Here is a 16,924-nt window from a genome sequence, read left to right as displayed (position 1 = left end):
GCGGAGTTTTATGCAAAATAAATATGTTCTATATCTGTTGCAAGAAACAATTAATTATCTTAATCTCACTGCTGTTTTAAATTGCACCTACGCATTTTTGTTATAAATGCATGAAATCCACAGTCGAGTAATAAAAATATAGAATATATATTGTTTGTAGCAGTTTCTTGTCCAGTTTTCAGAGATAACAATTGCCAAACGTTTAATTAACAGATACAATAGGCTGTACTCCTGTCGTTTGTTCCACTTTAATTGCAGCAATTAATGTTCCATTTTCTACCACAATCGAATAAGACCTGAAACTGCTGTTAAAAGAAACAGGATCATAATATCGTTTGTCGAAATTAGGTTTTACAGTTTTTCTTTTCGGTTCAGTTTGCACCGTCTGCGGAAAAGGACATCGGAAATATAATGAATTCGTTACCTGTACATTTCAGCCATCGTATTAGTGTTACTGTGTACACTACATCATAAGCAGGACTTCGTGTAAATATAACTTGACGAATTTCCTTGAATACCATACCACATCCGTACAAATGTCGATAAGGCATATGTGTAGCCATTAGGTGCCATTACGGCTGAAACAAATCACGTTCATTGCAAGCCATCACATGTTATTAAAATTTAAAATGTAATATTTATTTAATGTTGTAAAATAGAAGTCCCAATTTCTTAATAATAAAATTAATATTACGTAAAGGTCGAATTAGAACCATTTGTACTATTTTGAAAAACTGTTACCTGTATCTGCGAATTTCGAGAAAAGATTAAAAAGCATAGTTTACATTGTTTTTATTTATGAGGATTTGTCCTGACCGTGACAGGAAGAATGTATTCCATATGGAACCATAATGCGGTATCTGTATTGCTTACTGTGCACCATACATGCTCACTGTTACATAACGAGTCTTATGGATCGATTGTACTCACAATACTCTATTCAGTAATACTTATTAATGAAATTTAATAATTGCGACATTGGATATATTTTAAGCGAATGGCTGAGACCGTTGCTTGCACGATATCAGTATAAAATTAGATCTTTAAAAAGTCACAGTATTAATTGTTCGATAGCGCACTATCAATTGCGTGAATACAATACGAGTGAAAACAATTTTATAATGTAAGAGTTGCAATTGGAAAAGTATTTGTATTGTACAACAGAATTTATAAATTGGACTTTACGAAATCATTTATTTTACGAAATAAAGAACTGCATCTTCGTTATGTCAATCAAATTTATTGTTAGTTTCTATGAACATTCTGTCACTACACTTTTAAGTACTTTTATGCGTCTATTCCTCTTTCTAGCCCACAGATTTGTAAATTTCAATTATTTGCATTGATGTATCGAAGTGTAATTATCAACAATATTAATTTGTTGTATAAAATGTTACTGGCCGACCATGTGTTATTTCGAAAATTTCAATATTATTCCTTTCCCTATCTGTAGCAAATATTACATGCGAATGTTGAATGCAAACAATTAATAATAACGAATTCGCAAATACTGTACAGGCAGATTTTGCTAATTGGGTCCACAGCCTCGAGCTATAGCTCCATTGGAAATGGAATTAAAGTATTTCGCGTGGTTTAACGACCTTTCTACAACATGATTACATCCATTAATGGATTTACAAAGTAAAATTACGTTCTTTTTTTGTTAATTTCATGCTATGCCATATCCTTTGTACAAATCAAGAGATTACGAATAATTCTTAAACTACAAATCTTTCCACGAATCTTTCTACACGATTTCACATTAAGTTCAATCAGATTGCTGTTTTTAAACAAGTCAAATATTACGTGTTAATGTCCTTTAGCAATATAACTTTGAATTTATAAATTTGTACAGCGTCACATAGTTTTTTCATTGTAAGCTATTAGAAGAGATAAAAGATAAGTAATTTCAGAATATTACTAATTGTAATCACAGTTGCTATATTGTCCAATTTGATAAACATAGATTTAGAAAGATGCGCATATCCTAAACATGCCCTCGAAAATTGCAAACGATTTGGTTGGTAACGTTTTTTATTAAATATTTCATTACAGGAGGTTAAAATATTTATAATGCATTCAGATAACAGAATTTACAAATATATCTCAATATTTCCATATGTATGTATATAAATGTGTATATATATATGTATACATATATGTACGTACATATATATATAATATATTTATATATATAAATACACATAACATATATATGTATATATATACATGTGTATATATATATATATAGTATGTATATACACATCACATATTTGCATGTAAATCTTTCTCTTTTCCTCTATCACGCTTTGTCTCATACATACAACGTGTACCACACACATACGCGCAGGCATTCTCTCTAGCACACCGATTCTTATGTACATGACATAGAGTGGCACAAACTGTCGTACAGATTTTTTTTTCGTTTACACATATTTTTCTTCTTTTTCTCATCTGCTTTTATCTGTCACAATTTTTCCTCGTACCATGATCACACTGTATCTTTCTCTTAAATTTCCATTTTTTGCTTCGTCGTGATGACGAAAGATGAATGTGAGTGATCCTTTCGCACAAGCGACCGTCTACAAGAACTGAATGAAATTTCATTTCTCACAAAATGCGTTCTAAAAATTTCTTATAACCATTTCTTTCTTTCTTATCTTTTTTTTTGTATTTTCCATTTCGATACTTGAAAATTAATCGTACTCACACGCTCATACATCGAACTTCTTTGCTACACTCTCTCCCGCACGCTTAAACTCGCTTTATCCAAACACGCAATTTCCATCTAGAAACTATGTGTCCCCCCACCCTCCACGCAACATCAACTTTTGCTCCCGCAATGTACCGCGATCTGAATCATCCCCTAATGTCTATCGTCTTCATCTCCCACCCCCTTTTCCCATTTTACACAATATCTCTCTTTCTCTTTGACCAAAGCGCGTATTGTCTTTGAGAAGTCGCGGCTTTTCGGGGGCAAGCGGTCGGCTCAAATCGACGGTCGGCTCGTGCAGAACCTTTCAGAACGGAAAAACGCGAGCTCACCTCGCGGAACGCAGCGGATGTACATGATAATTGTAAGCGCTTTTAAGTCACTATGCCGACATTAATTCGAGAAGTGGCTGCGTACGCGTTGTGTATGTATCTGTGTGTTACGTTCCGCAAGTCGGAGTATCGTCTGTATGTGTATTTCGTTAGAACATAGTTTATCATGTTTTTTTTTTTGTTCTTTTTGTTTCCTCTATCTGCTTGTTTAAGACACGTTTATATCGGAACTAAGCCAAACAACAAGAGCGTTGACGAGAGCGTAGAAATACATTCTTTTATTTTATAGAGCAAAGAATCATTCAGAATCACTCATTATTGTGCAACCTGAAAATTCGGCCGATAGCTCCAATAAATCAGTGCTCTTATCAATGCTCTTGCCGATTTGATCGCAGCTCCAACAGAAACGTACCATTGCTGGTGTTCTCTACAACTCTAGCACGCTGCTCAATTACACCCCTGTATGTCCACAAAACGTTCGAAGACAAAAGAAGAAACAGATACACCGTGTATGGCTCTAGCCCTCTGTTAGAAACTACTCTTTCTGGTTTTTCGCGTCTAAGTAGATCCGTTTGTTTCTCGCGCGAAAACCGATGTCGATCTTTTTAACGTTAGAGATGTAAACTATCGAGAAAGTTTTACGTTTAATCACATCGTTAAGTTTCATTACAACACCTAGTACATTGTAAATGTAGGTCGTATCGTCTTCAAATATACCAAAAATAATTGAGCTCTTAAGTATTTCAATCTTTATATAAGTAAACGACAGTTAATTGCTTGTACTTTAGAATTTATTGTTATGTTTAGTTGAATTTTGTTTCGCAAAAAGCGTCGCAGGAAGAAGAAAACGAACAGGCAGATTTATTATCAGTCCTCGATCGAAGCAATAATGGAAACGCTTGATGAGCGGTGGCTAACAGTGCTAATAGAAATTAGTGAGAGAAAAAACGATCGTTACCATAACCAAAATGAATTTCCGCGATAACAGTATGCAGAGAACAGACCGAGATTGTACGTTAAGATGCGTCTATAATAACATCCGAGTCAATTTTTTATTTACTTTTTGCGTTTTTTTTGCGTTTTGTTCTTTTTTTTCATTGTTTATTGAGACTAAAGTTTAGTGATCCGTTTCGATGATCCAATCTTTCCAGAAATTTTACATCTCTATTTTGCAACGAATATAAAATATTATCATTGCTATTATTACTATAACTAATATCAGTATTATCATTTCATTAGAATTATTACTACTATTAATCTCTCACGGTCCTGTTCTACGGCTCCCGTTCAAGTGATATGGTTCTTTGACTTTTTGATTCGTTTAAGTATAATACTGATTTGATCAAGAGAATTTGAACTTTTTTCCCCGAACCTTACAACAACGCAACACATCGATTGCATCTAGCACAAGTTTCTTATCGTTTTCGTTTAGAATCACTTTTCGCTAGCCTTAACGCATATAGTTGCCATTCAACAAAAGCGTCTTAATACAAACAAATAACGGTTCTGCTTGATCGATGATCAAATTGGTTGAGAAATCATTATTTGCTTTAAATATTGTAATATAAAATAATGTTGTACAACGCGATCCGTACAATTGCATCAAATCATGGTTTTGAAACAATAGAAAGCTGAACAAATTTTCATCAGATAAAATTCAATGTCTTTAAATGATATATAGATCGTTTGACGTATGTATTTTCTCCAAAAGTGAACAAATTTGAAAGATTTCTAAATCACTTCTATTTATTTCAACGAAACTGTGTCTTTTTCACAGAACAGTTAATCTATTTTTTTTTTCATATTTGTCGTAAAAGAATTATTAAGAGGCGCGTGTAAAAAATTGATTAACGTGAAAAAACATGTTAATATCAACACGATTATTTGTACCCTTGTACATTTAGACTGCGTAGAGAAGAAACGCTGTAGCATACATAAGCCCAGGTATAATGTTAAAATCAACATATCTTCTAAATTAATTAATTTTCAATGAAGATACCTGAACACGTTTTCATAAAATTCAAAAATAGTTGTATCAATTTGTGCATGAAAAGATATATAGCTCAATTAAAATGAAGTGAAGTGGCTAATGAAACTTCAGCTCAACTTTTATCATCCAAAAGCTATAGTTTAACTCAGCTGCGTTGGACATCTTGTATTTCTCAATAATTTCTATCATGGTAAATATTAGAATGGACAACAAGTAATGCTGGATTTTTTTATAAAAGATTTCTGGTGTTCTTATAATAAAAGATCATTTATAATCGACGAAGCACGTGCGCAGTCCAAATGTTAAGATTTCAACGTATACATTAAAAGGAATTCATTATAGTTACTATTGCTGAAATTTCATTGAAATTTAAATGAAAATTCCAACACGACATTATGGCCAACCTAATAGAACGTGCTGTATGCGGAAGGCGTCACTAAAACGGAAATTTGAAAAAAGGAGGGTGGTTTTCCAAGTGAAAACAAAAATAAAATGAAAAATGTTGAAACGGATGAAACGAGCACACTAAAATCCATTAAATGCAATGAAATGAATCTAATTAATACAATGATAACCGTAATCCCTTATACTTCTTTTCAACAGAATTGTTTCAGTCAAATTAACATTCGTACGTATCGTGTCACTAGGCATGACATTATCACTAAAGCGGCGTATCCCTTTTATGTACAATTTGCTGATCAGCAAGTACAGAACTTCACTTAATGCTGCTTACAACATTAATACTATACAATCATGTTCCTTCGAAAGGATCTATGTTGATGTTACTCTATGAAATATTGCTTAACAAGTAAGACAAGAAAAATCGCGCTCATCTTATTGCCAATGATACTATAGTGAAAAGCACTTTTTAACTATTGCAACATTAACAGTTAGCAAACAGCAATAAAGTGGCGCATTTTTAAGAATTACTATTGCTTTCAATAACACGACTACCCAGACTATAACATCAAGGTATATCGCTTGGTCAACAATAATTTGTTACTGCTTGAAAATCTGCTATATCACTTTTTCATTGAGTGCAGAATCATCGGTATTTGCGACATTGATTGGCCGAATAATATTTTTTCGTTTTTGAAACTCAAATTCGCTTGAAAACGTAAATTCCATTCAAATTACACTCTTCTAGTTTGTCCCACAAATTTAGATTCCATTTGTTATTTTATAAATCTTCTCTTCTCATTTCGCACTATTTAAATACAGATCGTTATATCAGACACATTGTTTGTGTAAAAGAAATCATAAAAATATGGCGTTATTCTGTTGTCTTTGTCAAGCAATACATTTACATTTATGACATGATAGAAACGAGGCTTTTTCGTTCAAATTCTGCTCACACGTAGTCTGCAGTTTATAATGGACGCTAAATTTGAGGACTGAACACTTAAAAGATATCAGGAAACTTTGCTTTTTATTCTCGAGTTAAATAGACGTTCTCATTTAGAGCTTCAATAATTTCACGAACTTCTCATCGGTCACAGCCACTTCGAAACTTTTCTCAGGTAGATTTAAAGAAACGATTATTTACTAATGGTAACAAGAGAAATGTCAACCTTTGCGTTCAGTAGACCTGTATAAAGATACTAGATATTTACAGAAAAGAGATGGCACTTTCACTAAAGATCACCTAAGGTCCAAGCCAGCTTCCAGTAAATATATTAAGTTTCTCAAACAAAATGAACAGAAAGTTTGTTTGACGTGTCAACGAGAACGGAATCTTAAGTAATAATTCTGAAAGTGATGTACGATTTTTTGTTTATAAACAAATGGCAATTTGATTCGATCAATTTTGTTAATGTCCTGGTTTACTTTGTTATGAAAACACTTTTCACGCTATAGCAAAGAAAACGAAAAAAAAAACAGATTTACTTATAAAAGAATAAGAAAAGTAGGTTGTGTACAATTAAAAAAGTCACGAACTTCCAACTTTCACTGTATAATTTCATCCAAACATTCTGTTTCGTGGCTATTGACTAGCTGCCGAAAGAAAAACAATTCCATTACCAACCAAAAGGAACACTTCAGAAACTCTTTTTTGTAGCAGGAAACTATTGAAGGGAAGTTTCTTTAAATGCATACGTACTCAAAATCACACGTATTCATTCTCAATCAGTTGTATAACTTTTCATTCCATACTAATTAGGTATCTAAGATCTACGTCACATAGATCAGGTGCGTACTATTGAGAATCTTACGATTAAACAGCTTGAACCATCGTAGATATCGGGGCTAGTCGAAATTTTTGTCAAATTATGCACTCTAATATACAGTTTGATTAGCACACGTTAAAGGATGTCACATTCTTGTCCTTTTTAAAGTCGGTTTAAATGCAGCAGCAACTTGTTGACGAGGCGAGTACAACGTAAATTGCCACTCCACTCACACCTAACAGCTAGCACATATTCGAATTGTTATTTTCCTCCTCTCTTTTTTTCTGATTTTTTTCTCTTATTCTTCATTAATTACTAAGAAGGTTCTAAACACATGTAACACATTAGCTTACACTTAAAAAAGATGGGCGATCAATAAAAGTCGTATAAAATTGCTTAAGTTGCACGTGATTGCATGACTATTTTGTATAAATAGAATGAGTTACTTGTTACTTAGCTAACTATCCGTAAGTTAATAAATGAGTGATGAGCGGCGTATATTTATAGTTTTATACACACAGGAGCGCAACGGCAGCTAAATGATCGAACACTTATGGTTTGTTGTTCTCTCATTCTTTCTTTCCTCCCTCAATCTATCTACACATGTCTCCCTCACTCACTCTGGCTCTCTTTCGCTCTCTCCCTTGCTTTCATATACGCATTCGCTCTTTGCTAACTTTTTATCCTTATTTCATCCTTGCTATTCGTATTTTATTACATTCGTTCAAACATTGCGCACGTAAGAATTGAGAAAATATATACACATAAAAACGTCGTGGCGCAGTAGCGATAATAGAAGTAATAGTAATAGTTTTAAGAGTAATAGTAGTAATAGTGTGATAGTAGACATACTAGTAGAAGTAAAAGTATCAATGATAAATATAGTCAAACGTGATAGTTTCACCTAATCAGAGCACAATGCGTAGTTCTTTTTCTTTGCATTTCGTTTATGGCTAGTTTACTAGAGAAACGGGGGAGAGAGATTGGTGGGGGGAGGGGGTATGTAGCCCAATAGGTATCATTGGAAAGACGCGAGTCAATACCTAACACAAATCTTTCAAAATGTATTCTAAAAACATAGATAATAACATCGGATGCTGCGTTATGCTTCCTTTAGTTATCTTTCCCCTTTGTACACGACGACTACACATCTTTTTACAATCATAGTTAAGAATAATTTCTATCATAAATAAGAACTTGTAAAAAGTATACCTGGTACCGTGAATCGCGAAACGTCCTCTGTTAAAAAATCGTCGTCCTGAATGTAAGGGATGTCTACAAAAATCACCGAAAACTTGCACAAGGAGCGATAGTAGTCATCTTTTGAACGGCCCTTGGGTTGTATTACTGTGGCGGGGTCATGGTAGTAGTGGCAATGGGAATGATAATGATAGTGATAGTAACAGTAATTATGGTAATGACGATGGTGGTAAATTGCTGAATGGTCTGTAGCAGGGGATCACTTATCGGAACTTGGGCACTCTCCAGGTTGTTTCATTACGCTGTAGTCTAGGCGGTACTGAGCTGAAAGTTAAAGTACATTTTATTGTACAAAAGAAAAGATAGAAGAACAAGAGAAAAAAGTTCGGATGACTTGGTATCATATAATAGCTTCAATGTAGCTAAAATAATGTTCTATGCAAATTTAAAAAACCTTATAATAAGCCTGAACAACTGCTTGCTCACGAATACCTCACGCATGATCTAATCGCCACTTTCACTATTACACTAATTCGTTCGAATTACACAGAGAAATAGTTTAAGATCGTCGTTAAAGACGGTAATATAGGACGACATATTTTTCTTTCACAGACCAGATAATTCAGCACAGCAGTGTTGATAGCTATTCAAGGGGCCTGAATTCGTGAGCAATCAATTTCCCTGATCTGCCATACAATATTATATAATCAACAACAGGTTTTTTCACTAACTCGCATAAGTTATAGCTATAAAATTATTCCTATCCACATTCCACAATATTGTGACATTTTCATAAAATACTTCAGCGATTTCTGAATACATATATGTTTACATTATTACATAATCAAAACTGACTAAACTCTTTATAAACGGCATAATAGTTCAAATTATTCGAACAGAATATAGTGAAACTTAATATTTACCATTTTTAAAACAAACACATGATGCGATGTGATAAATTTAATGGGACTGCCACCTTTTAAATTACAAAAATAATTTTGTGAAATACTTTAAAAGAAAATTACAGCGTTGTAATTCATATAGAAAATTGCAAGCAAGTAAGAACTTCTACAAATCGGATGTTATTTAAAAAGAAAAGAAATTTTAAATATTACAAAACAATGTATAATGACTAAGTATTACTATTTGGACAATTATTTTAAACACAATGAACTCAATGTGCGCAACGATTAACAAAAGTATAAAATACAACAAAAAATATTTAGAACCCACCTTTTTTGGTAATGTCCTCCATTGTTTGATCTTTACAATCAACTGCGACGTGATTACTACTGCCACAGTTATAACACGAGATTTTCGTAGGTGGGACGGCAGCTGGTGCGTACGTAACAACCGGAGTTGGTGGTATATACGGTGCCTGTACAGGTGTTGCGGCAGCATTTGGCGGAGGTGGGGGTGTTCCTCCTGAAGGTGGATGTCCAGGATATTGGTACATCATTTCTCCATTTGGTTGATACGTGGTCGGATAAGCTGGCCTTGCATACGGTCCATGTGAGAAATTAGAGTAAATACCACTGCTCGGTCTCAAAGTGGAGAAATGACCGTGCGGCAAATACGCGACCTGCGAATGCGATGGAGGTGCGGGAAAGGAAACGCATTGAGATAAGTTCGGTGGTCCACCGCCGTTCACCATTTGACTTTTGTGACGCATCACGTGTGACGCCGGATTTCTTTTACGTTGCCTTTCCGCGCCCGATTGTATAGGTTGTTGAGGTGCTGGATGTGATACTGCGCTCGTAGAATGCACTGGTGCAGAGCTAAGGTGATCTGTAACTGATGGTGCATTGCTCTCGCTTCCGCTCACCCACGGTGCTGCCGGAGGAGTTTCTGGCGGAGATCTACTACCAGTACTATCGGAACTACTGCTCTGCGAACAGTGCCTACTGCTCTCAGGATCTAAGTTTAAGGCTTGTAACTGCGTCAGACAATACACATGTGCATTGCACCTATAAATTTCAAATACACATATATTTATATGATTTCTTTCTGTCACTATTACCACGTATTGCATTCTCCCTTATTACCTCGAGTATCGATTTTGTACCCCAGCAACAGGTAACGTAAGACAGGCGTAACACGGTGCATTTTGTGCAGCATACATCGGGGGCGGTGCAGGATACATTTGTATTTGCGCAGGTTCTAATGGTGGCATAGTAGGATATCGCCGTAAATTAGGAGTGGCCGCATGATTATGATGATGATGCATCGCTGGATGCTGTTCCTGTAATGGTATAGACTTACTACTTTGATTTCCATTATCATTCATCATCTCCGTCCCTGACATAGCCTAAAAAATTGTAAGCTCGAAAATTATCTTTATAATATCTAAATGAAACTGAAATACCTATCCATAATTATAAAACATTTGAAAATTACTTCATTTTCGAATGAATCCATAGTTGCATGTGCTGCATTACTAGTATTGTCCAATTTTTTGTCGCTGGTAATTTGATTTAAACCATTACTTGTTTGGCTCTTCACTATACTTCGTAGTTGTCCCACTGCATTTGGTGTCAATCCTATTTCCCTCAAATCTCCATCGCTCATCCTTCGAATCTATACTCGACATTTTGCAAATAAAGTATAATGTATAAAGTATAATGTATTCGACAAGTTTATGTATCAAATAGCAATTATAATTTTTTAAAATAAAGTTTAATTTATAATGTTTTTGTACAATAATTATGAAACTTTACTATCTCACCTCGTCAAGAGAAAAATTCTGCAAATTGCCTTTGAAGTTTGGCATTTCTTTCCCTAACGTTTCTCGTAAAGAGTCACCAGATGTTGACGACCTCAATCGTGGTGGTGGTGGTGGTTGTTTAGATTGTGCTGCTGCCGGAATTAAGGTAGAAGAGGCATTTTCTATGCTATTGTGCCGTGAGAAGGTGGTAGAACTACTAATTGGCAAGGGAACAGAACGTGATGGCAGCAATGGAGGTTGACTAGGATGACTCCTGCTAGTACCAAGTGCAGGAAGTGGCGGAAGGGAATTGGCATTTGAACTGGAGATGCTAGTTTGACTGTTAGAGGCACTCGTTGACGTTAAGGTGTTTGAAGTAGACTGAGTCACTTGTGAAGAGGTCCGCGGCATTGTATTATTCCTGCGACTCATTGGGGAATTACTGCGACTAGGAGATCGAGACTGGGATGGCGACGATTGACGGCTGACTAAGGGGGAAGGTGGATAAGCCAACATGTCGCCAGTATGATACATCAGTTGATTCCCCATCATAACCTGACCTGTCCATGGCGGCATATGATTTATTGATGAAAAGCCAAGGTGAACATATTGTGCTCCACCACCCGATCTGATTGGCATTTGCTCTGGTGTTGGTAAACATAATCCAGGTGGAGGCATTGATAAACCCGGGGGAACTCCAGTTACCATAGTATTATTTCTCATTGCCATATCTCCTGCAAATGACACAAGTTATATTAGTTAGTATTAACAATATATAAATATGATGTCATATGATACATATGACATGCATGGATGCAACTGTCTTCTTTAATTTCCAGTATCTTAAAATTACCATGGTAGGTTTGCATTGGGGGAGGTGCCATCAAGCAACTACCCTGTACTTCATTGTCCATCAATCTATCATTTGTACTCATACATGGTGAGCACCCCTATTAAAAAGTAGGTATATTAATAATATATTAATAAAATAACTGAGATATTAATTTCAAGAGATATATGCAAGGTGTACTGAAGCATGTTTCTGAATTACTACTGACACTTTGTCTTCTAATAATAATTTTCATAAACCGAGTTCTCCATTGAACCGTTTATAAATAATGTATATAGTGCACATATATATATAAAATTTATATAGTGTATACAACCTCACTATCAATATTGTATTATATAATTACTTTCTTATAGCATTTCTGAATCAATTCAATATATTCACTTGTAATGGTAGTGGGTGTATTAATAATAATCAATTATACAAGTACAGAAATGACATGCATTTAATGCATGTTCTTGATTAGTGTAACACTGTTTTGACAATATGTATGTATGTAGAATATTTTCCTATCATATCAATAGATCTACGACCAATAGATCAATGATTTTGAAAGATTAAATCTTTAATCATATCAATTAAAATAATGGGAACAGCATTTGAGGAGTTACAAAAATAGAACATGTAGATCACGTGATCGTGTAAAGTACTTTCAAAAATGAACACTTTCATCTGTAATTGGTTGACAATCAATTTGGAAAACATCTAGCAATGTTTAACTTCAAATAATTGTCAAAAAGATAGACAATATAAAAGCAATATAAAAGTAATTGTTTCTCAGAGACAAGATTATATAAAATAAACGTTTATGTGAATCTTTTCTCTTATTTAATATACTCAATAAGCTACATCCATATGTTCTGATACACCCTGTATATGACTTCCACGAATCTTGAAGTTGAAAATTATCCTATGTTTATAAGAAATATATTTATATAAAAATTAATATATACTTGTGCCTGTTTGTAGGATGAATTAGACTTTGAAAGATTCAAACGAGATTCCTCTTCTTGCAGTTTCATATAAATGTTGCCAAATATACTTTTCTGCTCATATGTAAATGCTGGATGATTTAAAGCCATTGTATACAGTAAGAGCAGCTCCTCCAGTGGTTGGTCATCCGGTGAGATGGTGGTCCCATTTAGTAGGTTAGAGATCTCTTGATAGTCAAAATTTGACAGGTTCTTGTATAAGATCACAGCACATGCATAATTACATGAATGTAATAATGCCATGTAGAGAGCAAGTTTCCGTCTTGTGCGTTTATCTGCTACTCCTAAGGTTGTCAGCTCCGCAAGATCAGAGGCACTATTTGCATGATGTTCTGTGTCACGGAGGTCGTTGTAATCCCGCTTGCCAATATCCTCGACACAAGTGCCAAGGTATCGTACTTCAAATGGCAGGCACATATTTAATAACGTGCACATGACATCGATACGTTTATAACTGCGCATAGATAAAAACCGATATATCTCTCACAAACATAAAAGTTGTATACTTTATAAATATAAAAATATATTATAAAAACATTTTTGTAATTATTAAGGAAACAACATTTTATCATATGAAATTAATAGAAATGTTATTAGAATCCTTAAAGATATAGTGCAGTATAATAGTATAGTAGTAGGTATTAAGTACTAAAAACTCTGAATAAGTACCAGTACTAAATAAAACTTCAATTTAAATAGACTAATAGAATGAAAAACATAATCAAAATTCTTGTTTTTTCAATGCAACTACTTATGAACTTATTACATATTGCATATAAAATTGCATTCTTGTTCTTCTTGATATTGTTATTATTATTCAGCACTAAATATAATAACCATACTTTTAAATGTGTATCACATATAATATTTGATTATTAAAACATAATTAAATGTAATGTCATAAAGTAGATGTGACATATTTTTATCCATACTATTAAAATAGTTATACAGATATAATTTGAATAAGAAAATAACATAAAATGAAATTTATTAGGAAATCGTTATTTGTTGAAATTTGAATGACATACTTATTTTTTAAAATATCATAATATAATGCATTTGTATAAAAATGTTGTATACATTTTATAATACATTTATTAAAAATATATTTGTCTTCTTATAATGCAATGTAATCAACTACAACAATACTTTTCACTTATTATAAAGGAACAATTGAATTGACCTATATAGCATTGTTTACATCTACTGCTTAATTTGCATATGCTTAAATTCTTGTTTCTATAGAATATTATAAAATATGTAATAAATCGCTGATAATACTTATAAATATCATTGTCATGAAGATTAAAATGGAAGAAGAAGCTATGAATTTACTTTTTCTTTCACTTTTAACAGTATTTTTACAAAGGATTCTTCCTGTTCATCCTGCTCAAATTTAATCATTATTAACTTACATGCATCTACAAATGTTTCTATGCAGTTAAATGATGTAAACATATATGCAGACTAAATGCTGTGATCTTCTGTCTAAAATTTTATGTAATTTTAATCAAAACCTCAGAAAATACTATATGTAGAGATTTGGAATTATTATCCTCATTATTTCTTTCAACAATACTGATAAAGATATTTGATATGTGATTTTCATTTACCTTTAAAAGATGCATAAAGTTTTATTTAGAGAATATAAATGAATTGAAATATCCATGAAGAATAATTTTTTAATACATTTTATGAAGAACTGTATTATATTTTCAATGATCTTGTGAAATAATATGAAATGAAATCATTTAAATGTAATATACACAAAAATAACAAATGTAATATGTAATATAATGTTAAAAAATAAAAAGTTCTAATGAAATATTATTTATCAATAACATTAAATTATAAATCTTCAACTGTTCAATACAAATTTTAAATCGTACTTCGAATATTGATGTAAATTCAAAATAGTGTATGTCATTCTACTGACTTCCACTATCTTGAAAAACGAATATCATCTCATTGTATTATTAAGCATGTAAGAAATTATAGGAAAACATAGTTACTACCATACATGGTATTTCTGTGTAACATATAAAAAAAGATTACATTTGTTGCATTTAAATGGACTAGATATCGACGAAAATGAAGTCTACATAATTCTGCAATTATCATTGTATCCGCAATAGTTTCTGACAAAAGAAACGTTGATAAGATCACGATAGGAAGTTTTTTTTTGGTTAGTTCGAAATTTGGTAAGAAGGATGAGGAGGTCACAGTGGAAAACGTAACAGCAAGTCGAGAATAAGGGAGGTTTAACATGTTTATGATGATGCAAGGGAAATATGGCATAGATTAAGAAAGTGGTTAATGATATTTTCATTACCTGGACAGATTCCCAAACCATGATACCACGTTCTCCTTACACACCATTGCCAGACAACATTGATACCACTTGGGCTGAAGAAAGCGCCGATGCGGACAGCTTTGGCGCCTCGGGTGTTGCTATCAAGTGACAATCACGGCGGGGCCTGGCACAATAACGAACTATAAACTGTTCCAAACCGTTCACGAATGTACAAGTCTCGTCAGAAATCGAGAACGATTAGCCGTGGTGAGCACATCAAACGCACAGCGGCGGCAGCAGCAGTAGCAGCACGGCGCACCGTGAAGTATCCACATTCGCGGCAGCAAGCAGAGGCAGGCGCGACCGACCGATGGATTAAACGACGAGCACGAATCAACGAACCACGCTTTCATAAAAAATCTCGTGCAAACAAGCAACACGATCTTCTCGTCGAAAATTAAATTCAACCTCCGCAATTATCTCTGCTGCGTATGCTAATTCTTACTAGATGTTCCGAATCGAAAATTCGAGTCTCGAGATCCGTTCACATGCTCGCGTTAAAAAAGGCATCGGGTATTTGCTCCAACCTACTATCAAACCACTATCTCATGTAAGCGACATTTGCACGTGCAAATCTCTATTGGTTATCCTTTTATCTGTCATTAATTGAAAATACTCTTTATCATTCGAATTATTGTATTTGAAACTCGCCTTTTGGAAATAACATAACGTACATTCGTAAAGAACTGTGATTAAATAATTTTTATCACCAATTGTTTTTCAGTATCATATAACAGAGAATTACATAGACATCGGACTTGTGATCGTAAATTTACATTTCATTGCTAAATTAATTTTACTATTAATTGAAGGAGCTCTTTATTATTTGTTGTATTCAATTTGAAATTCGCTTTCAGGAAATAACATAACGTGATTCGTAGTCATCGATTGTTTTTCATTGTCGTATAAAGAAGAATTGAAAGATGCAAAGTCCAGATTTTACAAATTCTGGAAAATCGAATAAATCTTAATTAAATACATACTATCTACTTGTTTGAGAAATTACAGATATTTTGAAAATTTGGACTTACGCGTTTTTTCAAAATGGTGGGCATTACATAATTAAAGATTTGCACTGTTTATATGAATGATGAATTTATATAAAAACATAATTACAGAAATAAATCTGTATCCTAAGCTTTATTCATTTCTTTTACATTATCCGATTTCTTATCGAATTCTTCCTTTTTAATTATTCGTCTGTGGTATTACTGAATCGCGACAGGTACATATATGTATATTTCTTCATCAAATCTTTTGTTCTTTTAACCTAATTCTTGCGTTGAACAATTGGCATTGTATATATAATACGAAATTTTAATAAATTCCATCTTATTAAAATTGGATTTATTCAATTTTTGTATCAAGGTCTTCAATTACATAGACATTAGACTTAAGATTGTAAATATACATATATTATATACATTTCGTCGGTAAAATAATTTTATTATTATGTATTTCAAGTAGCTGTTTAATATATATTTGATTTATTGTATTTGAAAGACGCTTTAAAAAAATATCAGCATAATTTATAAAAAGCCGGCTTTAAACGTAACTGGAAATTACATAGGCATTAAATTAAAGATCGTAAATTTACGTTCCATGGTAGATTTACATAAATT

General features: G+C 33.3%; 1 protein-coding gene and 1 long non-coding RNA gene across 3 annotated transcripts; one reads left to right on the top strand and one right to left on the bottom strand.

The window, feature by feature from the left end:
- Window positions 1-6: 6 nt before the first annotated feature.
- Window positions 7-15,742, bottom strand: LOC117229408 (uncharacterized). 2 transcript variants are annotated; one of them, XR_013036775.1, is made up of 10 exons: window positions 15,282-15,742; window positions 12,911-13,403; window positions 11,961-12,057; window positions 11,129-11,841; window positions 10,801-10,980; window positions 10,449-10,711; window positions 9,637-10,370; window positions 8,416-8,727; window positions 425-578; window positions 7-305 (listed from the first exon to the last, which is right to left on the bottom strand). XR_013036775.1 is itself a non-coding variant. In XM_033485835.2 (8 exons), the coding sequence occupies exons 1-8, from the start codon at window positions 15,326-15,328 to the stop codon at window positions 8,663-8,665; spliced, it is 2,592 nt and encodes an 863-aa protein (XP_033341726.2). In that variant the 5' UTR covers window positions 15,329-15,742; the 3' UTR covers window positions 2,017-8,662. The 2 variants fall into 2 exon arrangements, 1 of the variants encoding a protein (XP_033341726.2); XM_033485835.2 differs by lacking the exons at window positions 7-305; window positions 425-578 and having other exon boundaries at window positions 2,017-8,727.
- A 59-nt stretch (window positions 15,743-15,801) lies between these two features.
- Window positions 15,802-16,445, top strand: LOC143263390 (uncharacterized). Its single transcript, XR_013036851.1, has 2 exons — window positions 15,802-16,068; window positions 16,160-16,445. It is a non-coding gene; the product is annotated as an uncharacterized LOC143263390 (long non-coding RNA).
- Window positions 16,446-16,924: the final 479 nt, after the last annotated feature.

This window comes from Megalopta genalis, chromosome 1, assembly GCF_051020955.1.
Source record: "Megalopta genalis isolate 19385.01 chromosome 1, iyMegGena1_principal, whole genome shotgun sequence".
In the NCBI taxonomy this organism is placed as follows: domain Eukaryota; kingdom Metazoa; phylum Arthropoda; class Insecta; order Hymenoptera; family Halictidae; genus Megalopta; species Megalopta genalis.
This window is presented reverse-complemented; position numbering and strand designations above follow the sequence as displayed.